Here is a 21,451-nt window from a genome sequence, read left to right as displayed (position 1 = left end):
AGGTGCTCATCTGCATTACGAGCACACTCATCTGGGGCATCGCTGTCTGATGTTGTTCATCCATGTCTTGTCTCAGGCTCATCAGGAAATTATGGAACAATACGATAGCGAAAATAACCGTTAGAGAACTCGTAACCTTTCCCCAACCGAAAGAAATGTCACATAATAATTGAAGGAGGAAGTGATAAGTGCGACTCGCGTGTACTTCTTTGTCCATGTACTATGTCCTAATCAGACGCAAAAAAAATTAAGTCCACCGGCAAACGCTTGTTTATGACATTCTATGCAATGTTAGGTAAATTAAGACGAACTTAGTTAAGCTAACTAGTGTATGGTGTACCGCTTGAATAGCAATTTGTGTGGGTGATATCGTGTTGTTGTGGTCGTGACTTTCTACGCCCCGCCCTTCTTAAAAATGATTGCCTATCCTCCGCGCTTACCTGTACCCTCGCCTATTACCTGCAGCTACGAAACGTTTGAGCAATAGAGCAGAAAATTCGAAAAGAAAGGTCACCTCTTTAGTTTCTCTTGCTTGCCCTACCCTTTTTTATGACCCTAAGTTTTTCACACAATTTTGTTCGGACAGTTCCAAGAAGCTGCAACTTTTTTAGGTAGGGATTTTGTCAGAGCATCAAACCTAAGGGAAGGGCGACAAAAAATCCATGATGGCCCTTTGTCCTTTGTTTTTTTTTCGATTGCATTTTCTCATCTTTCGGCCTCTACCTCTGAGGCTATTTACCTTTGAGATTTCAAGCTAGTGTGATGCTTGTATCGTGCCCGAGCAGTTCAACTTCTTTATGTATACGTCTCGTGATGTGCTTCGTAAGTCTTAATGTTGTGCTTGTTTTTTACCAATTGGCCTAGAATTAGAACATTCGGGTAAGCTCCAATTTCACTTTTAATTTTGGCGGAAGTCACCGCATTCAAGCGAAAAATTTTCTCCTTGGGGTATGCTGTTTAACGTAGTTTGTGGGAAAGAAATTCCGTTATCTTACACGTAGTTTAGGTATGAACTATTGTGTGTGTTACACACTCGTTTATTCATTCACCATTGAGCTCCGTTGGCTCATCCTCTTTCTGGTTACTGTGCTTTCACAATAGAAAGTTAGCTAGCTGTATGTTTTTCCTTTCCACATACATCTCTAGCCTGGTAGGCCTTTTTTTCCCATCGTAAATTGTAACGAATACGACACTAATATAGCAAATAAAAACTTTTCCTGTAAGCAACCAGTAGAATAAGGTAATACGTAAAAATCTGCTGTCTGTATCGCTGAAATCATTTTTGAGTTTGTTCTTTTCGTCCCAATTTCGTAATATTGCCGATGTGTAAGCTGAAAGCTTTTTATTATGGCCGCGTTTAATGACTAGAAATTTTCTGGTATTGCAGTTGACAGTAAAATATTCGTTAATTGGCAACGGCCATCCAAAAAAGAAAAACGTCGAAAATTCCCAGCAAGTAATATTGATTCTGAATTTATTGGAACATAAAGTAAACTCTCTTTAAAAAATAACATCACACGCTAGCGTAAATGAAACATGTCTTTTGCTTAATATTTGACTGAGTATGTGGGAGTGTAAGAAGGATACTTGGGCGGGGAATAGGGTTGATATTCAGGATAGGTAGGTTTGTATTCGGGTTTATACGCTTGTTGTGTGTAGGACGGTTTGTGGGCTGGGGCTTGGTAGGTTGGCTCATGATAAGCTGGCTTGTTGTATTCCGGGTATGCGGGTTTGTATGTCTGTGCTGGATAATTCGGTTTGTAGGTTGGGGCTGCATATTCCGGCTTGTAGGCAGGGTATTCGGGTTTGTACGAAGTAGCTGGGTATTCCGGTTTGTACTCTGGTTTGTATTCAGGCTTGTATTCAGGCTTGTAATCAGGCTTGTATTCAGGCTTGTATTCAGGCTTGTATTCAGGCTTGTATTCAGGCTTGTATTCAGGCTTGTATTCAGGCTTGTATTCAGGCTTGTATTCAGGCTTGTATTCAGGCTTGTATTCAGGCTTGTATTCAGGCTTGTATTCAGGCTTGTATTCCGGTTTGTATTCTGGCTTGTATTCTGGCTTGTACTCTGGTTTGTATTCTGGCTTGTACTCCGGTTTGTATTCCGGCTTGTATTCTGGTTTATACTCTGGTTTGTATTCTGGCTTATACTCAGGTTTGTACTCCGGTTTATATTCTGGCTTGTATTCCGGCTTGTACTCGGGTTTATATTCTGGTTTGTATTCCGGTTTATACTCGGGCTTGTATTCCGGCTTGTATTCCGGCTTGTATTCCGGCTTGTATTCCGGCTTGTACTCTGGGTAGGGATTGTAGGGTTGCTGGTAATAGGGAGGTTGGCATGAAACCATGGCCATGAAAGCAACAATGATAAAAACCTGTAACAGATAATTTAATTGAGTTTTTTTTCCGGGGTAAAGGAATTTTAACACAAAAGCTGAGCAGTACCTGCATGTTGTTGTAGATGATGTTGCTGGACAGCTGACTGATAATGATGAATTCACAGTGAGGGTGTTATATAGTCCGACATCGCGCTCATTCCATTCCTTTTCACAAGTGGGCACATGCTATGTAATCGATGGTACTAGCGGTTCTTATGCCAATTTCATCAAACCCAAATCGCCAAGAAAAAAAATTGTGCTAATTTCACTTTTGGCTTTGTTAGAAATCAGCTCGTCTGTCGGTTTCTCCCTTGAGGTGTGACGCCACAAGTCATTGGGAAGCAATTTCTCATTCCTTTTTATGCAGAATTTTCATATCAACACCTCAAAATATTTCCAGCATGATTTGAACGTTTTAATCATTTCATCGTGATCTGTCATACATTTTCAATGTACGGCGCAAAATCCTACCGTGAGAAAGAATTGCCTTTCTCTTCTTTCCCATTGCTCTACTCCATCACTGGTAATTTATCCCCGTTGACGTAAACCAAGACCCAATTTGACAATAATTGCGACCTTAAGCCTTTTCTTCCGTTTGGTGGTCAGGTCAGGTATTCCTCTATCGAAACAATTGCTGTAAGTTCATCAGTCTACTTCCCGTTTCGTTCAAGTGAATGTGCACGACTGATTACAAGCATGGAGCGTGACGTACCGACCAACATGGTAGTTTCAGAATTCAGGTATTACATTAAACCAAAACGAGCATGATATGGTAAGATTTTACATAGGTAGCACACGTAGTTTTCAAGTACTTATCCACGTCAACTTGTTTTTACTTACTTCCATGTAACTAATGGGCAAAACTAACAAGTGACGCATGTGTCACTGAGTATTGTTTGACACGAACGCAACCCATTGTACTATAGGTAACCTGCTTTCCATATTGAGAGAGCAGAGTGTAAATATAATCTAGATAGTCATCCAGGATGCATCATGAACAAGTGTTCTTATTTGAACGATCGGTTCAACGCGTTCTCGGCAGCCTACAAAACGTATGGTCATGGATTAGTATAAAAGGCCGTGTCAATCGTTTAGCTATATCACCAGTCTACAAGCGACATTTACAACAACAGAAAATGTTCCAGAAAGTATTTGTAAGTACACCAATTAAGCAACCGTAAAAACATGATTGTGGATGGTTTTGAATAGGCTTAATCATTCACTTGCTATTTTAAGTGTAATACAATGCTTTTGTCCGAAACAGCTACTTGCCAGCGTTTTTGTCGTTATGGCCATCGTCTACGCCAATTCGGTGCACGCCACGGTTGAAGAATCTACGGATCAAACCTTTTGCAAAGCGTTTTGTAAGTAAATTGGAATCTAGTTAAGCAGAGTTGGGAGCGTGGGGATTTATCTTTGTCATAAAATTGTTTAATTTTCCAATGTAATACTTCGTTTTGCTGGATTCCTTCTCCAAAAGGCTTCCATGCACTGGGCATAGGCTACACAAATACGTTTACATGTAATAGACTTCATTTAACTGTGATTTATTTTACAGCTTCTTGCTTCAACGACACGGACTGCGCGAGTAACCTAATTTACAAAACCTGCCGCACGAATTTGTTTGGCCAACTGCAATGCTGTCTCTAATTTGAAAACGAAAACCTTCCACATCAGCGAAAACGCAGACCATTATATTCATGATACAATCAAATGTTTCGTGATGCATTTTCAGTTAAGTTACAATACAATTTGTTGCAAATCATTGTTCTCAGGCAATACTATTTCGTTTGGAAAATCCTTCTCATCCCACTTCACCAAGCTTTCCACGGCTAAACGTTTAACCAACAAAACGAACCTGAAGAATGAGACGACCCAACAGTTCTCTTCTAATAGCTTTTGGATGCCGGAATCACTGGTACTTTCGTGCTTACTCCGACAAACTGAAAGTAATTCGATTCATATGTCTGCCTGTTTTGACTTTGTTCTAAAAAGGTGTGTGGATTTGGAAACCAACATACGAGGACAGCCCTATACTAGGATGTTACAAACGACGACTAAAATGGATGATCATTTTTCCCAGGAGATCATGCCAATCATGCATATCTTTAACGTTTCTTCTTTAACAAACACTGTGGCACCCCAGCGAAAAACAAATGAATAGAAACCACTGGTAAGAAATTTAAACATGCAATATCTTTCTTAATTTTACAAAGAAAATCATAAATCGTGGCCAAGTTTTCTGTGGCGCTCTAACTTGTTTGTTCTCCTTGAAAGGATGCACATAGTTCTGTTTGAAGTCATATCCGCCATCATAGAAGTTATTATAGTTTGGTAAAAAATATAGATCTTCATAGCTGTAATGTTTCTGCTCTTTGAGGGGGTAGTTCCTTTCGAAGTGCGATTGGCTGCCTACTGCAGCAACCGCTAAGGCAACAATAATCAATACCTGAAACAAATTTTCGTGTTTTGCTCTTTCTGAGTTACAACTTAAGAAAAATTTATCCTACCTTCATGTCGTTTTTCTAAGGTTCCAGTATGATGTACGGTAACTCACGGTTTGCCCAACAGCTGTAGTGGCTTAGATTTTTGGTTTGATCTTCAAAGGACTCTTTTCGTTGAATTTATAGCGAAAGGATAGTTGTTAAACCCCACCTCTCTTGTTTATATCTGGATGCTCAGATTGTTCGCAAGTTGATAGGTGAATTGGCAGTGGATTAAATTCAGATTGCTGTATACTTTCATTTTTATTTTTACTTTTACTCGTATCGTCAAGAAAGTGGTCAATTAGAAAGGACATCTGGCTTTTATACAGTCATTATGTTACCCGAAAGACGCCTCCGCACGTGATAGTCACGTTTGGCTCGCACTGTTTAGTCACGTTCATCAGGACTATCTCCTCATTTCCTCTGCAGTATCAACCTAGTACATTCACATTCTAAAATTTCTCCGTTTTACGCGACTCGCTAACCTCTTCTTTTTAAAACAGAAAAGTGAATAGCTGTTATCATGCTCTTTTTTTTTACAAAGTTCAACGAAGTTGCAGTATTAAAAACGACGGGAAAGGTGGATGAGGCAGGAGAGAAGAAAACGTTTTCTTAAATTTGCGAGCTGAGTAGTATAAGTTATGATTAACGCTGTGGATCTAATCCATTAGTGTATTCACTACTCATATTTAGACCATCAATTTCTATATTTTACCCATTTACGTATGAGCTAGCAGAAAGGCGCGGAGCTCCGGGCACTTGCTGTTAAAATGTGTAGTTGGAAGAAATATAATATTTTCTATGGCAATCCGTTTTACCCCAAAAAATAAAAAAAAATTTCGGCCTTTTTTTCTTTTTTACAGCTATGGCTATCTATCGCCCGGATTCCTATTTAATTTTCTAAATACAACTTTACGCATTCTAGCCATCTAAATATATAATTTTTTTATTAATAACTTTATTTGAATAAAATAAAACTATACAATAATTACTATTAACTACTAACTTTCCATTTTGTACTGCAGAAAACATAATGAATGTAATTCTAATAACAATTAGAATGATTGCTTGTGTTAGGTATAAATAATATGTTTGAGTAATATAAAGTCGTTGCTGATTGTTGCGGTATAAAAATAATACACAATAACAACTTTATATTAGTCAAACATTATTTATACCTAAAACAGGCAATCATTCTAATTGTTATTAGAATTACATTTATTGCTGCAGTACAAAATGGAAAGTTAATAGTTCATATTAATAATAATTAAGTAAAGTAAGTAGAATATAACAAAATAATTATTTTATAGTTGTATTTTAATCAAATAAAGTTATTAATAAAAAAAATTATATATTTATATGGCTAGAATGCGTAAAGTTGTATTTAGAAAATTAAATAGGAATCCGGGCGATAGATGGCCATAGCTGTAGAAACGGAGTGCCATAGATTGCATCAAACTTACCCATTCGGCAACACAAGTGTGCATATGTTTTTCTTTGATAATTATTTTATTTTGCTAGTATATTTGGTAAACTGCAATCGTGCCCAATATTTTTGCCTTTCCATTTTAGGTCAACTCTTAGGTGATCTATACCTGATCCTGTGTTTTAAAGTGATCTGCTTTCACAGCTACATTTCTGTGTACTTTTCCGTTGGTCTATGGTTCTGAATTGAGGCAAGTATATCTATTATGCTATGTCACTAAGTACTATAGGGAAAAGAATAACTGAAGTTGATTGAGATCTATTCTGATTCTCCTGATATCCATCTCAACAGGTTTTTATTTGCTTTTCAACATCCATTTCATAGTGGTACATGTGGCTTTGATTAATATTACCATAAAGACTGCCAAAAAGGGGTGTGGTACGGAATCCCAGAAATGGCATGAGTTCAACATCAAACATGGCTTAGGTACTTTTTGGTTTTTTGTCTATCGAAAAAGTATTTTTAATGCTATTATTTTGCATTCACAGAATTTTAGCGGGGGATCAAGTCAAGTCTGGAAGTGTTACAGGATGGAAGAGTGAGCCTACAGTTGAAAAAACACTGAGAGTGCATTACCATTAAGGTATGAGGTAAAGTAATAGAGTATGCACATTGTCTAATGAGCAGTACCATCTTGTGTAAATGAATCTTGTATAACAGCAATTCTTTATAGTTCTGTCACAGCTAGAAGCCTCAAATAATTCTGCTTCTCTTGCTAAAGAACAACTTGTCCTTTACGTTCAGAGTGTTGGTGAAGATGGGTACTTAAATGGCCTTAAAGATGTTTCACTTCGCTGGCATTGCAGTGATGAACACCATACATGGACTCTTTAGGTATGAACGGAATTTTCTTGAAAAAATTTTGAATTTATGACGAAGCATTTCTCCTCCTTTTTGCCAACCATGTCTAATCTACAAAAAAAAAAGTTTATCCAATAGGAAAAGATTTTCAGCATACTGGGAACACAGCTATCAACAATGCAACATTCTACGGGTGCTATTTTATCATTCAAGAGCCTTATACAATGATTTTCATCTGCAATTTGTATGGCCTTTCCCAAGCTTCTGCCAGAAGTTGAATCTATGAGTCATGTAAGTCACATGAGCAACAATTGAGATGCTTAATGGTGTTGTTTTTCTTTTCTCAGTATAGGTTAATAGTAACATTGGATCTGAAAAGATTCTTGGTTGGGGCAAGACACTGAATAAATTGTAATGATTGGATGAATGACATGACATTTCTGTACTTCATTCGGATTCCCGAGACGGTATTTTATATTTAAAAAATTGAAGTGCATATCTGGGCTCCCTTCCTTTCCGTAGCCCCGTTTCCCCTTGACTCGTAATAAGCCCGTAGGGGGTCATGCCCCTACTGTACGGTATATATAAAAATAACATATACCGAGGTTTGGAGGGCTCTGGCCGGAAAGGGGACGTGGATGTCCGCTTAGTCCGATGATGTGTTCACGGAGGGCGATGTGGCTACCCACAAATCCGAACTAAAGGTTAATCGCTCCAGTAAAAATGTTCCAAATCTTCGGCTCTTCTTCCGGCTTCTCTTAGCCAATCACCGGGTAATCTCCCCGGTGGGTCAACAAGGCAGTGTCTCCCCCTGCCTGGGTTGACGGCAACTTTTGAAAGGGCTATTATGCCTTTTTAAAGTTGCAAAAATAATTGTAATGTGCAGAGAATTGTCAATAAATTTTTTTTTATAAAATGTTTTTTGCAAAATTTTTTTCTTTCATTGTCTGTGTTCACACATTACATTTATCAACTTTTTTTTTATTTAGCTTGATCAATTCACCTTTATTGTTTTTGCCACCTTTGATGTTAAGCATTGTTTCCATTGGTTTATCGTTTATCTGTAAGTATTTTATTATTATTTATTACACTATTTGAATTCTTCAACTTAGATTCGAGGAACATAGTATAATGCCTGAATGTTTTCTGAAGTAATTTTGTATTTGTATTTCATTTTACTCGTATGGGAACCGATCCCCAGACCTTCAGCGTGCAACGCCGATGCTCTAACATTGAGCCACGAGATATGTCTACATCTTCTTATTATCCCATATACTATGTTATCGTCTAGGCTGTTTGTGCAGTCTTGCACAACTATATGCTTATCTTTCTTCAGTTTTCATGAAGTTCCATAGCTCTGTGGTAGAGCCTTAAGCTGCGATACCTGTTACACTGGGTTCAAACCTCATCAGATGTATATAACTGAAGCAGAATAAATGTGGAAAAGAATATAGCAGCATTGCATTTCAATTTTATTCTAAGTGTAAATGTAAGTCCGTAGGTAACAAGAAATATTCGTTAGTTGCTTATAAGTTCATGGTTGGAATCATGGTAACGCATGTGGTTGTCATTCTGGAATACTAGGGTTCGATCCCCATGTCAGTTAATTTGTAGTTAAATAATAAATACAAAAGTAAATAGTGTAAAAGTTTTTTTATTGTCCCTCCTTCCACCCACATATCCACCACATTACATACATTTTAATACAATATACAAAATACAATACACACACAAATACATACAACTAACTCGTTGGCTGCCACGCCACCATATTCTACAGTTGCTACTGTCGCTATCGAAGGGATAGCGACCAACGGGGCCGGGTAGGCCGGGCTGAAACTGACGATGAGACCTTTCCGGGAATGCACACCCCAGGTCTACATCGCCGTCTCGTTCAAGGGAATTCCCTATGGTGCATTGCCTAAAGGGCCGTTCGGCCAATCTTGGGCAGTGGCGCTGCTCCACCCCATGGCAGATAGACCATGGAGCAGAACAGCGCGGCCCGTCCCTGTCAAGCTACAAAAAAAAGGGGATAAAAGTGTGTGGGTGGCAGCCAACGGGTTAATTTGCAAGACATAATACAACATAAAACAAAACACAACCATACCACGAAGACGAGGCGACCACGAGGTGACGAAGGGGCGATAGGGGAGGTGAAGACCGAAGGCGATGGGCGAGGCTGAGACGGGACGACGGGCGAGGCGAAGACGGGCGACTGGCGAGGCGAAGTCGGGACGACGGGCGATGCGAAGACGGGACGACGGGCGAGGCGAAGTCGGGATGACGGGCGATGCAAAGTCGGGGCGACGGGCGAAGCGAAGACGGGACGACGGGCGAAGCGAAGACGGGACGACGGGCGAAGCGGGACGACGGGCGAAGCGAAGACGGGACGACGGGCGAAGCGAAGACGGGACGACGGGCGAAGCGAAGACGGGACGACGGGCGAAGCGAAGACGGGATGACGGGCGAGGTGACGACGGGCGCGGCGAAGACGAAGAAGGTTTTGTTCTAAATCGTATAAGTAAAGATAAAGAACTAGTTAGTGGGAAATACAAGATTGTTGTTGTAACCAAACGTTGAAAGCAATTTGACTTACTTCTGCTGTCTGATGGCTAGAAAGACTGTAGGGCCAGCAAATAGGCAGCAGACGGCTAAGAGTTGGCAATTCTATGGTTGAATGTTCAATTTAAATAAAAAAGCAAACTATATGAGGCATAAGAAAAATTCTAAATGCCAATAGAAATTGTGTTGAGGTACATGTCTGTGTCCGTTGGTAGGCTAAGTAGAGATTACAACTGCCAAAATGACTGTCATTACAGTTGACACTGCAACGAAGATGAATATGGTGCATCACTCAGATCACGATTGACAGGAGACCACGAGTGGTTAAAGAGTAGAAGAACGATAGTATGGTATTCCTACCCATAGGATTTGCATCTTTGGTGACATTCCTCAACGGGAAGTATTCTTTACAAATGAAGTTTCATGAGCTAAACCTTAAAAGCAAAATCCGTCAATGAGATTCTGATAACAAAACATTAGTCTTATACCTCTCAATGAGCGTCGGTATAGTTTGATGAATGCAACGTAGTAGGTTGCTAATAGTTTTCTGGTTTGACAGCTGACACAGGTGACAACAAGACATGTACCACAAACACCAAGCATTCTGTGGGCTTCACTTCTAAAACACACTCAGGGATGAAAACGTACAGAAGCACCATTAGATTTTCTTAAGTTTTCGATTGGAATATGACATATTTAACAGAAACTTTCGAACACAGCTTTCACCGCTCCCACATAGTCAGCAAGTAAATAGTGGCACAGCAGCGTCATCTTGTTTTCTAATTAACAACCAAAAAATTCATAAAAATTGAAAATCTTGCTTTTTTGAGACGGGAGCTGCACTGATGTGAACTCTTTAAACATACTTTTATAGCGTGAATCCCCCCCCCCCCCCCCTATATTTGTCTTTTACCATTTTAATTTTATTTTTACAAATGCAGCGACCAAGACAACGAACGGCATTTTTTAAATATAGCGATTTAACATGTTTTTGAGCCCGATTTTTTCACTGCCTTTTATTTATTTATCCAAAAAACCTAGATATTTCTAGGAAAATACATAATTTGGGTTCACAGTTCACCAAGGATGTTGATTGCGTTTCACTCACATCTAAAAATTTCGCACGTTGACGTATCTCTGGATTGTTAGCTAGTAAACATCTGTATGATAATACAATTTTCTTTTTTTGAACAGTTGCAATGGTTTTTCGGTAATAAGTTCCACGGAAAAATTTCTCCATTGTGACAAGGACGCCAATTGTGCGTTATCTTGTGCCTATTTTCAATTAAATGGATACGCCGTCACTTTTCTGCTCGGAAGAGCTCACTTTAGCCTGGAATATTGTTTTGAATGGTATAATTAATATACATTGCATACATTAGATCGGATCTATTAATTTTTGGCATACGGTCTTTAATTGTGTGAGGCTGCCAAATCGTCGACAGGCGGTATCTAAAGGAGGAAAACAGCTAAGAGGTTGCGGACTTATCAATAAACGCAAAACTATTACAAAATTATAAAGATAGCCTGAAACCAAAGTGTAAAGAAAATTAATTTTTGTTTCCAGCACTTCAGTACAGGTATCATCGTCAGCGTGGGCACAGGTGATTTTTCCATGTTCATTGTTTCAGGTCACCAACTTCTACTAGACGAGTCAAGAGGAAATGAGGTTACACGAACAGAAAATTAACCATACAATTCAACTGATAGATAAAAATACCATGATGCGTGGAAGTGAAATACACCACATCACAACTGTTTAAACTGTCAGAACATTCACCACCCATGCAAAACATTTTCTGATTCATTAATCTTCATCACCTAGCCTATACCAAGAAAACCAAACACAAGTAGTGCAGAACATTTTGCTGCTGAAAGTTAACATATACCTGACAAATTTATTGCAGACCAGCAATTCCTGATGGACTCCCACACAACATTCCAGATAAACAAAACAGTAGTAATTCCTAAACAAACATCTTGCAATAGCGGTAAATATAACTTCTCACATGAACAACAAACGTGAACGTTGGTTTGTTGGTTGCATTTGGAAATGGCTTACTAGTTGGAATAAGTTTTTTTCTTTTACCCCAAATTTGCTTTCCGGGCAGCGCACTTCCAACCTTCTCTGCTGATTACAGTATCTGCATGACCCGCTGCAGAATTATCACAAGTGAAGAGGAAATCGGGTCACAGAAACAAAGGGGCCCAGGTACACATTTATTTTCTTTAAATACCATAACGCGTGAAATAAACGAATCCGAGGAGCTTCGGTCATCATTCCAACTACCATAATTTTTTTGGCACTGAGCCTCCGTCAATTTTCTTTCCCAATTCTTTACAATTACGAATCTGCCTTTAGAAAAATAAAACAAGAATTAGTATAAGTTTCTTGCCAATTGAATTACGTAAAACTGTGGAATCCTAGAGACATAATATTTTGCGAACTCTTCGAATCCCTTGAAAGCAGAAAACTTTCAGCTAAAAGATCCATGTAAGCCAGATACAGGTCAACTGGTACTTCCTTTTCGACTAGCATTGGCAGTGATAGATAACAAGTAGGATCAAATGCAACCGAGACCTCATCCGACCCCAGACACACCAAAGCCAAGTTCAATACCCAACTAAAGAGACCTACTACTACAGAATCTTTCTGTATTCTACTTATGATAAAATACCCAACATTCATGTGCAGCTTCCTGAAAAATAAAATGAGTTGGAACACAAATGAACCTTGCTAATAAAAAAAATTAGCTATTCACCTATATTCTGTCAGTGTCCATCGATGCAAGACTTCTTCAAAATCGGATTCAGATGTTCGTCTAAGTCCCCGAGAACAACGTAGAGTAGTTCTCGCGAAGCAGGGTGCTGGTATCCGGGAAACTGCGGAGCAAATCTACCGACTTGCAACTTACCCTCTTTAAAACCGTTATGATGCACAAGTTAAAAACCTAGCTTTTACAAAGCACGTAAATGGTATACCTTAAATACATTCAAAGGTAATGCATGGTCACCTTGGCAAGGTGTTCGCCAGACTACATCGTTCGTAAAAGATGGCGCCGAATATTTGCAGTTCTTCCCTTGAATTTCACCTACAAAAAGCAAGGTCTGCCACGTTCGGCTGCCGTGATATAACCAGCCGCTACGACGCCATGTTAAAACGTGGCCATCAGCAGCTCAGCTCAGCACAGCACCTGGGCCACCTAGCGACTAGCCCACTACAAGACTAAAGCAAATATTTTGTTTGACAAATAAGACTTTAATTGGGCGTTGAGAATAATGAGTTTCTATAAATTAGCACTTCTTAAAAAGTTAAATTAAGTTACAAATGAATTAATTACTAAATTAAAAAAAAATAATTAATGAATTTAGTCTATTGCAAATTTGCCCATTTTTGGCCCAAACACGGTCCCACAATTGTTCAGTTCCTTTGCTGCATGGACTTATTACTAACGATTCTTTTAGTGCAGCACTACCAGGATTTAAATTTAACACACTGTAAGGTGGTGGACTGAATAACTAAACAATACATAATTGTTTGTTAAAATTCTATACTTATTTTGAATTCTTATTTGAAAAGTTTAGGTACCTGACTTATTCGTCTAATGCCAACTCATCCTCATGTTCAGTTAGGGATGAGTTTGGAAAAACCTCCTTCACTGTTCGGAAAGTGTCCCGTTCTAATTTGTTTCTTTCCAGTAACTGAGCATGTAGACTCAAAATTTAAGCTAAAAAACACAAATGAATAAAAGAACACAAATACAATCATTACGTATTACCATCCTTAGTTTTGTTGTTATCTAATATTCTGTGCTGCTGCAATAATTGAGCCTGCAGGTTCATAATTTGATTTAATAAACAATAATTAATAATTCAAAACCAATATAATAATCTTTATACTTACCATCCTTATCTTTTATTATCTTATCCATTTTTAAATATTTTTCTCCAGCCACGCGTTTTTCTCCAGCCACGCTACTCAACTCACTGCCATTGGGATCCAATGGACTCAAATTGCCTACATGCCTGTAATAACGAGTCTCACCGGTAGATGGCTACGAGGGGGGGGGGGGAAGAAAAAAGTGTGATTTTTTTTTTCGCATTTTTTTTGGGGGGTAAAACGGATTGCCATACCTACCCACCGGTAGATGGCGATAGCAGTGAAATAGAAAAAAAAAGGCCGATATTTTTTTTTTTTTTTTTTTTGGGTAAAACGGATTGCCATAGGCTATAGCCTTCCGACTTTTTCAATTTTCTTCAAATTCTAGATTTACTTAAAAATACATTATTCCGATTCGAAATTAATCGCTGATCACGAAAATTGGATTTATCTTGACATTTGGCTTAATAAAAATGAAGAAAATCGAAGGAAATGACCGTGGGAATTTTGTCAAAAACAGCCAAAACTTTATTATCTTTAAGTGCGTGCTTCCACTACACAACATCATTTATTACGTGGTTTAAACAAAGCAAAACCTTCCAAATGGAAGGAGAATTGACAAAAAATTTATTTATCAGCTTCAACATCATTTAATAAGCATTTGGCATTATATAACAAAGCACTGACAAGTAAACGCGAAATTTCTTTCATTACCAAAATGAAAAAAGTGGAGAGGAACTGGGCGTAAGGACACACTGGAGCGGCGAACATCTCTGCCATCCGTTGGAAGCGAATTCATTCTCTGTGTTGACGCCAACAAGACCAGTTGTTTCCAAATTATCAAACAATGCACAGTTGCCGACAGGATCCAGGACGCCATTGACGAAGGAAACTATCTCGCCAACAAGGAATTGAATGTAATCGTACTTGGGAGTTTCTGGATCACTCGGGCAGAATTTAACTACCTGACGTATCGAAAGGAATCATGATAAACTTATTGCGATAAATGCCATAGAATGAAAACATGCAGCAATTAGGACCTACATCATTGAGATCATTGTAGCCGGGATCCATCAAATCAATATGACCATAGGCAGTCGCATTGACGTACCAAGTCGGACCCGTCATTGCGTCGAAAAATCGTTTGCCACTAAGCTCTTCCGGAGCGCAGGCTAATCCATACACACCTGTTAAACAAATTTCCTTTTAGTTTACTAAAAAAAAATTAGATCACAGCTGATAGCTACTGACTCACCAATAACGTGGTCTAGTCCCGTGACAATTTGTAAAGTCGGAACTGTAAAATTGACTTTTTGGCCGGGGGCGATTACGGTGAGGGTAACGTTTTCCGGAATGGGGCTGTTGCCATCAACGGCATCAATCAATATTAGGCCTTGGTAATTCATACAGTTTTTCTATAGTTCGTAAAGAGATTGAACGCATTGAGGTTGGATAATTCAAACTGGATTAGCTGATTTTACCTGGAATTGAAGGACGGCTACATGAGTGCCAGCAGAATGGCCACTAAGGAACGAATGCAAATAATCGACGTGGAAATCAGAAACATACCCTATTTTACGAATTTGATAACAACAATTTCATGTTAATGAGCATTCTCTATTTAGTTAGGTTATCCAGTAAAGTAAAAAGAGTACGATACCTTCCTGTTTGTGAAGGTTACTTTCCAAACGGGTTTCCACAAACTCTACGGCGGCTTCGAACCAGGCAGGATCGAAAGAATCTTCAGGGCTTCCCAACTTCCAAACGCACACCACAACGTACCCATGGCTGGCCATCTGTGTTAAAAGAAGTGTATGGCCTTCGGCTGGTACTATACCTGAAATGGCAATAGTCAACGTTTTACATTCGTACATTACCTTGCGTTATTAAGACAATGTTATTATACCTCCAAATCCTGTGATGAAATAAATAACGGGGAAGTTTCCTGTTGCATTTGGGGCATAAACGTCAACGTTGGTGTCGAGGAAGAGATTCAATGCTTGTCGATATGCCGTGTGATTGATGGCGAATTCTCCTGGGCCAAAAGGCTCTATGAGCCTTCCCAGGTCGTCATCCTTGTCAGGAATATTTTTTGCTACGACTAGAGTAACGAGCAACAGAACGAGAAAATTTCGTATCGTCTCCATGGTGTTGTCGTCAGTCACTCAGTAACGAAAATTTGACTTTCAATTGCTTTTATAGCTTTGCAAGAAATTGTTTTCATTTTAACTGCGACATATAGTAAAGGGTGCCTTACATAAATATGGGATGTTCCCTGCGTGTGACGTTTGAATTCTGTAGCCAGTCGTTGAATTGCCACACTTCACGAAGGTATGCACGAGAAGACAACTCCCATTTTGATATCGAAATGAAATTCCATCTGTCTAGCTCATTTTATCAACGATAACCGCCGTAAACCAAAAACAAAACAGTTATCTGATTTGTTGTCTAAGCAGGTCCAATTTTCACATTTCTGTTTCCAAATATAACTACACGAACACCAGACATCACAGCGAGTGACCCAAAGACACCCCTGTCTTAGCATTCTACGTGAACCGAATGAAACAAAATCAAAACTCGCGTTACATCCTGTGCAGAAGACATGTGATGTCAGAGGGTTTAGCTATTCAGGAATGTGTTCTATTTACTGGAATTAATTAGCAAAAAATATTTTACACTGCCATACCTATCATTACCGAAATAGAATTTAATTTTTTTTTGTCCCCAATCAGGAATAGACGTTCTTAAATAATGTTGCTAGGAGAAGTGGAAAATTCAAAGTTATGGCCAGGATGAGAAAAAAGAATAGGAGCTGGGAGTCAGGATGCAGTGGAGTGGCGTGCACCGTTCCCATCCGTTCGAGACGTAATCGTTTTCGGTATTAACGCTGACAAGTCCACTTGTCTCTAAGTAATCAAACAACGCACAGTTGCCAACAGGATCCAGCACCCCGTTCATGAAAGAAATGATTTCCCCGGCGAGAAATTGAATGTATTCCTCCTTATGAACGTTAGGATCACTCGGGCAAAACTGGGTAACCTGTTGTTATCATCGAAAATAATAGTTAATCAAATTTTTTCCTTTTTATATAGATAAAGAATAATACGAAAGAGAGTTGGCAAAATAACCTCGTTTAGCTCGACGTATATTGGATCCATCAGATCAGCATGACCGTAAGCCGTTGCGTTAACATACCAAGTGGGTCCAGTCATGGCATCGAAAAATCGCCGGCCACTGAGTTCTTCCGGAGCACAGGCTAAACCATAAGGGCCTAAACATAAATCAAGTGTTTTGAAATTATTTCGACTTCAACATTCATTGTTTTTAGTGTAACGCCATTACCGATAACTGGATCTAATCCTGTTACTATTTGTAAAGTGGGAATAGTGAAATTGACCTTTTGGCCGGGCGTTATCACGTACATTGTTATATTTTCGGGGATGGGATTATTTCCGTCGACAGCATCTAGCAAGATCAGGCCTTGGTAATGCAAACAGTTTGTCTGAGAAACATCCATGGAATCCAGAACTCATTAGAATCTTTATGCCACTTGATTTCTCTCAAACATACCTGCAATTGCGACACAGCGACATGGGATCCACCCGAATGGCCGCTGATGAACGAATGAAGATAATCAACGTGAAAATCCGAAACATAACCTATTGCATTTTATTGATATATATATATTTTAAAAAAAGATTTACAAAAAAAACTCTTTAATGGTAATGAACGTGATTTTTACCTTCCTGATTGTGAAGGCTATTTTCCAATCTGTTTTCCACAAAATCTACAGTTGCTTCGAACCATGCCGGATTGAAGGAATCCTCTGGACTTCCAAGTTTCCAAACTGCGACTACAACAACTCCGTGGCTGGCGATAGAAGACAAAAGAAGAGTGTGCGCCTCAGCGGGGACAATGGCTGAAAAATAAATCATCTTGTTTCCGTTTCAGATTCACACTATTACTATGACCTGATTAGCGGCCTTGAAGGACAGTATCATACCTCCGAATCCAGTGGCGAAATAGAGGACTGGAAAGTTCCCCGCAGTGTTTGGAGCGTAGACGTCGATGTTGGTGTCCAAAAAGAGAGTAAGAGCTTGACGGTAAGCCGTGTGGTTGACGGGTAAATCTCCTGGAACGAAAGGATCTATGAACCGGTCCAATTTGCCATTTTCCTGGATGAAACTCTCTGCAAACACGACAGAAGCAAGAAGTAAAAGGAGCGCGTAGCGTTCTGTTCCCATGGTTTCTCTCGCTCGTCAATTACAGATTGTGTTCAGCTCTTCTTATTTATAACTTTAGGAATTCTATTTCCTTATATACGCAATACCTGTATTAAATTTCTTATATATATATTTGAAGAGTTTATCAGACACTCAGCTAGCGTTACATTCAGTAACACGAGCTCCCACAGCTGATATCTGGTTCACACAAGTTCGGGCAACTTTAACATGAGGAAAGTCTTGTTCATATGGCCTTTTGAATATTTCGTTTCATTAACGACCTATGCTCAATTAAACGGTGTGCATAAAAAAAAACTTTAGAAGTGTATTTACCCAAGCTATCCGATGACGTCAGGAATAATGCTCGCGTGCTATAGGTGTCACGTGCCCTCTCGATTAGGAAAATGATACTCCCGGATTTTCACGTGTTGACCTTTTGTTTTATCTCAATAAACAAATAATATAAGTCGTACAATTCCATGATGCCAGCTTAATACTGCATGGGGTAGCAAAAACACGTTTGACTTGTCAACATCCTATCTATCTGACGTCAATACACACACTACAATCAAATTTGAACTCAAAGCCGTCGATGTGTAAACGAAACGTATTACGAAGACAACACGTGGCAAATCAACTGATATCTTTTATACGACCTCTTTAACTCCCATGTTGCCCACCTCACATTTACAAACATACACCACATTTTGAAAACGGACCACCTCCTTGAGACGGAACACTCACGAAATAGCCACGAAATCTTATGATATATACCAGAAGGAGGCAAAACATCATTAGGAAGCAGTTACCAGCAAAGTACATCTTTGCCATCTGTCTGCTATTTTCACATGCCAAAAATGTCCGATTTGTCCTCTGAACAGAAATCGAACACAGCCAGAATGCCGACAGAATGGGGATCGAGGAACCTTCAAATGATATACGAGACGGTCTGTTCAGCCATTTTTGTGCCGATTAGTCACACGTGGCGGTCCTATTTATCATTAGAACGTAAGAAAATCACAGAGTTAAAAATGAATCGGGGCGTAACGCAGTTCCGAATGAACTGAACGCCCACGTCTGTCTTTTCTTGCTTTCCACGGTTGCCGATTTTGTTTTTTTTAACTATTGTTGTGAGTACCGAGAAATCCAGCGTTTTCTTTTTTAAGAGTTAAAAAAAATGGTCTAACGGAGACAATGTTTTGAACAATGAGCTATTCCCGTCTTACACCATAAATTTTTTTTTTTCTGGTTTTTTTTCGGTGTTGCGGAACGTAGCCCAGGGCCATGTATTTAAGTATGTCTGCATTTTCTTCCGGATCGCTCTGAATGTTGGATGAAGTGCTAAAAAGTGATAAGGTCAAGTGGCTGCGAAATGCTTGCAGTATCGCACAACTTCACTGCCAAGAAATCGTAAGAAATGGATAACACGATGATCTATCAACCTATTTATACAATTATGTGACTTAGAGCTATTCTCAATTATGAAACCAGGATAGTTACGGCGAAAATAATTCATTCTCCAGGCGAGGCTCGAACTCGCGACCTCGGCATTACTCGCGTTGAAATCCATGTTAGCACAACCAGCTACTGACTTATAAGTACCTTGCGCTAACCAACTGCGCCACTGGAGATGTTATATAAGATGAAACTAATGCTATTAATAATCGGTTTGAAAGCTAAACAAACAATCATTTTTTCAAGGTACTTAATTCCATTTGACACTTCAAAATTCATAAACGATATGATTTGTCTTACCTCTGGCGGGACTCGAACCCGCAATCCCCGGCTTAGGAGGCCGGTGCCTTATCCATTAGGCCACAGAAGCTGCATGTTGTACAAAATATTATATTGTGAGTGGATCCCTATATCCTGGTAAACCTTTATGTTTAAAATTCCAAATTTCGTACTGTTTGAACCGCCATTTATCCCCTAATGTAGATCTTCTTTCCAAGCAATAATTGAATCGATTTATGAACAAGCAATTGCATTCGTAGATTGATAAGGATCGTGCTTGTAACAGTTTATTGCACTGCAGGCCGGGGTTGTGCGAGTTGAACATTTCCACGTTTTGTTTCACTTCCTTTTTTATCTGATGTTAAAAACCCTTCCGCCATAAAAACAGAGAGAGGACCTACACGCCCAGGTTATTTAGGTGCATTTCTTCAGCAAACAACAAACCGTAGCTTTAATCGTTAGCCCGTCATGAAGGAACAACAACACGTCCATCTCCCGGGCCTCTCACGCCTATCTCAGCCTATAACATGACGTCAATGTGTATGCAGCATCGGTGATGGGAACGTCAAGCAGATTACTGGGCAAATATTGGCAGCGTCAATCACACGGATCAAATGGCACGGCGTTTAGATTCTCGTTGACAATACAAGGTTTTAGATCTCTTTGAAGTATTATGTAAAAAAAAAAAAAAAAAAAAAAAAAAATTCAATTCGGGATAAATTGAACATTTAACCAAAGGCACACCAGATGGCAGTAAAGTTCCGAAGCGTTCCAGCTAGCGTGGTAATTATTCATCCGGTTACGGTTGGTCGAAACTCATCTGGCCGCAATGGCTACGCACAGTGAGTCTGACTTTCTACAGGTCAATAGGTTCTAATACCATCTAATTAGAAAGCCATTAAACTCATCTTTACAAAAAAAAAAAAAAAAAAAAATTGCGTCTCATTATCGCGCCTCTTCAAAATCCAAAGAAATTCAATTAAAAAAAATATAACTATTTTTTTCGCGCGCGCATTTTCAATTTTATTTGCTTATTACACGATGTTTGGGAGAGGGAGGGTAATTTTAAAGGGAGGGTATAGGTCGGTGGATGGATGGCGGGGCAGATGACACGGGATGCCGTTACATTTTTCGTCACCTTCATTAAACCTTTTTAGATGACATCAACAATAACAGGACATAAAGACGATGATTAAAAAAAAAAAAAAAAAGGATTCACGTTGCACAATAATTGACACAAAACAAGGACTGACAAAAAGAAAATCCACCGAGCCGCGTCGTCAATGAATTGAGCTAGCACATGAACACTGAATCATTTCATTGTTATTACTTAATTATTAATTTCTTTTATTTTAAAAATGCTAATTAAAAAAAAAAAAAAATTCCTGTTATTCTTTTATTCCTTGAATTCTTCGCTGACCAGAAATGAAAAATGTTCAAATATTAAGAACTGGATAAAAAGAGGGGATCAAAAAACTTGTGCAGCATATTGAAATAATTCTCGTTGATTCTTTTCCTTTTTTTTTTCAAAATTGTTAAGCTGAGACTAGGGGGCAACAGAAACAACTGAAATAAGAGACTAGATTTCAATCAGCCGACAGGTAACTAAAAATTAAATTTTCCCTTTTCTGTTTTTTTTTTTTTTTGGTTTTGTCACGAAGCTAACCCCACCCTTCTTCTTTTCTCCCCCCATTCAAACAAAGAAAACTTAAAAAAATAATTTTTAATTCAATGTAACATGTAGCAGAAAACTTGTTTCCTTCATTTCCATTACCTAAATGACGACCACAATACAAGTGACCGCATATTCTTTAACACCTTTAATTAGAGTTCCCCTGCCCCCTTGCTTCTTTTCGCTCGCGTTAGCCCTACACAACGAGCATGTCTTGTACATTAACCTC

At 39.0% G+C, this 21,451-nt stretch overlaps 4 protein-coding genes, 3 long non-coding RNA genes and 2 other non-coding genes across 11 annotated transcripts; 2 read left to right on the top strand and 7 right to left on the bottom strand.

Moving 5' to 3' along the window:
- Positions 1–1,457: 1,457 nt before the first annotated feature.
- On the bottom strand, positions 1,458–2,542 carry LOC130687119 (adhesive plaque matrix protein-like). 2 transcript variants are annotated; one of them, XM_057510276.1, is made up of 3 exons: positions 2,446–2,542; positions 2,000–2,375; positions 1,458–1,831 (listed from the first exon to the last, which is right to left on the bottom strand). In XM_057510276.1, exons 1-3 carry the CDS (start codon positions 2,449–2,451, stop codon positions 1,548–1,550), a joined length of 666 nt encoding a protein of 221 aa, XP_057366259.1. In that variant the 5' UTR covers positions 2,452–2,542; the 3' UTR covers positions 1,458–1,547. The 2 variants fall into 2 exon arrangements, with proteins under 2 accessions (XP_057366259.1, XP_057366258.1); XM_057510275.1 differs by having other exon boundaries at positions 1,458–2,375.
- LOC130687121 (uncharacterized) lies at positions 2,452–4,078 on the top strand. The gene is made up of 3 exons (XM_059497666.1): positions 2,452–3,532; positions 3,643–3,742; positions 3,937–4,078. The coding sequence occupies exons 1-3, from the start codon at positions 3,365–3,367 to the stop codon at positions 4,026–4,028; spliced, it is 360 nt and encodes a 119-aa protein (XP_059353649.1). The 5' UTR covers positions 2,452–3,364; the 3' UTR covers positions 4,029–4,078.
- A 2,557-nt stretch (positions 4,079–6,635) lies between these two features.
- LOC130687127 (uncharacterized) lies at positions 6,636–7,231 on the top strand. The gene is made up of 3 exons (XR_009000053.2): positions 6,636–6,776; positions 6,839–6,933; positions 7,024–7,231. It is a non-coding gene; the product is annotated as an uncharacterized LOC130687127 (long non-coding RNA).
- Positions 7,232–9,467: 2,236 nt separating this feature from the next.
- Positions 9,468–10,101, bottom strand: LOC130687125 (uncharacterized). 2 transcript variants are annotated; one of them, XR_009420547.1, is made up of 3 exons: positions 9,909–10,101; positions 9,748–9,854; positions 9,468–9,659 (listed from the first exon to the last, which is right to left on the bottom strand). It is a non-coding gene; the product is annotated as an uncharacterized LOC130687125 (long non-coding RNA). The 2 variants fall into 2 exon arrangements; XR_009000051.2 differs by having other exon boundaries at positions 9,748–9,818.
- Positions 10,102–11,926: 1,825 nt separating this feature from the next.
- On the bottom strand, positions 11,927–12,800 carry LOC130687124 (uncharacterized). The gene is made up of 3 exons (XR_009000050.2): positions 12,696–12,800; positions 12,476–12,629; positions 11,927–12,412 (listed from the first exon to the last, which is right to left on the bottom strand). It is a non-coding gene; the product is annotated as an uncharacterized LOC130687124 (long non-coding RNA).
- A 1,343-nt stretch (positions 12,801–14,143) lies between these two features.
- LOC130686987 (uncharacterized) lies at positions 14,144–15,740 on the bottom strand. The gene is made up of 6 exons (XM_057510147.2): positions 15,500–15,740; positions 15,254–15,430; positions 15,075–15,163; positions 14,849–15,008; positions 14,638–14,780; positions 14,144–14,558 (listed from the first exon to the last, which is right to left on the bottom strand). Exons 1-6 carry the CDS (start codon positions 15,738–15,740, stop codon positions 14,304–14,306), a joined length of 1,065 nt encoding a protein of 354 aa, XP_057366130.1. The 3' UTR covers positions 14,144–14,303.
- Positions 15,741–16,317: 577 nt separating this feature from the next.
- LOC130686986 (uncharacterized) lies at positions 16,318–17,900 on the bottom strand. The gene is made up of 6 exons (XM_057510146.2): positions 17,597–17,900; positions 17,336–17,512; positions 17,164–17,252; positions 16,936–17,095; positions 16,722–16,864; positions 16,318–16,632 (listed from the first exon to the last, which is right to left on the bottom strand). Exons 1-6 carry the CDS (start codon positions 17,835–17,837, stop codon positions 16,375–16,377), a joined length of 1,068 nt encoding a protein of 355 aa, XP_057366129.2. The 5' UTR covers positions 17,838–17,900; the 3' UTR covers positions 16,318–16,374.
- A 1,431-nt stretch (positions 17,901–19,331) lies between these two features.
- On the bottom strand, positions 19,332–19,447 carry Trnai-uau (transfer RNA isoleucine (anticodon UAU)). Its single transcript has 2 exons — positions 19,410–19,447; positions 19,332–19,367 (listed from the first exon to the last, which is right to left on the bottom strand). It is a non-coding gene; the product is annotated as a tRNA-Ile (tRNA).
- A 121-nt stretch (positions 19,448–19,568) lies between these two features.
- Positions 19,569–19,641, bottom strand: Trnar-ccu (transfer RNA arginine (anticodon CCU)). The gene has a single exon. It is a non-coding gene; the product is annotated as a tRNA-Arg (tRNA).
- Positions 19,642–21,451: the final 1,810 nt, after the last annotated feature.

Source organism: Daphnia carinata, chromosome 2, assembly GCF_022539665.2.
Source record: "Daphnia carinata strain CSIRO-1 chromosome 2, CSIRO_AGI_Dcar_HiC_V3, whole genome shotgun sequence".
In the NCBI taxonomy this organism is placed as follows: Eukaryota; Metazoa; Arthropoda; class Branchiopoda; order Diplostraca; family Daphniidae; genus Daphnia; species Daphnia carinata.
Note: the sequence above shows the minus strand (reverse complement) of the source record. Positions and strands in the feature narration are given on the sequence as shown.

Coding starts and splice junctions, on each gene's coding strand:
- LOC130687121 (XM_059497666.1), top strand. CDS start 3,365: ATGCATCATGAACAAGTGTTCTTATTTGAACGATCGGTTCAACGCGTT. Junction 3,533..3,642: donor AAATGTTCCAGAAAGTATTT/GTAAGTACACCA, acceptor TGTCCGAAACAG/CTACTTGCCAGCGTTTTTGT. Junction 3,743..3,936: donor AACCTTTTGCAAAGCGTTTT/GTAAGTAAATTG, acceptor TTTATTTTACAG/CTTCTTGCTTCAACGACACG.
- LOC130686987 (XM_057510147.2), bottom strand. CDS start 15,740: ATGGAGACGATACGAAATTTTCTCGTTCTGTTGCTCGTTACTCTAGTC. Junction 15,431..15,499: donor TTTCATCACAGGATTTGGAG/GTATAATAACAT, acceptor TTGCCATTTCAG/GTATAGTACCAGCCGAAGGC. Junction 15,009..15,074: donor TAGCCGTCCTTCAATTCCAG/GTAAAATCAGCT, acceptor TACGAACTATAG/AAAAACTGTATGAATTACCA.
- LOC130686986 (XM_057510146.2), bottom strand. CDS start 17,837: ATGGGAACAGAACGCTACGCGCTCCTTTTACTTCTTGCTTCTGTCGTG. Junction 17,253..17,335: donor TAGCCTTCACAATCAGGAAG/GTAAAAATCACG, acceptor AAAATGCAATAG/GTTATGTTTCGGATTTTCAC. Junction 16,865..16,935: donor AGGATTAGATCCAGTTATCG/GTAATGGCGTTA, acceptor ATTTATGTTTAG/GCCCTTATGGTTTAGCCTGT.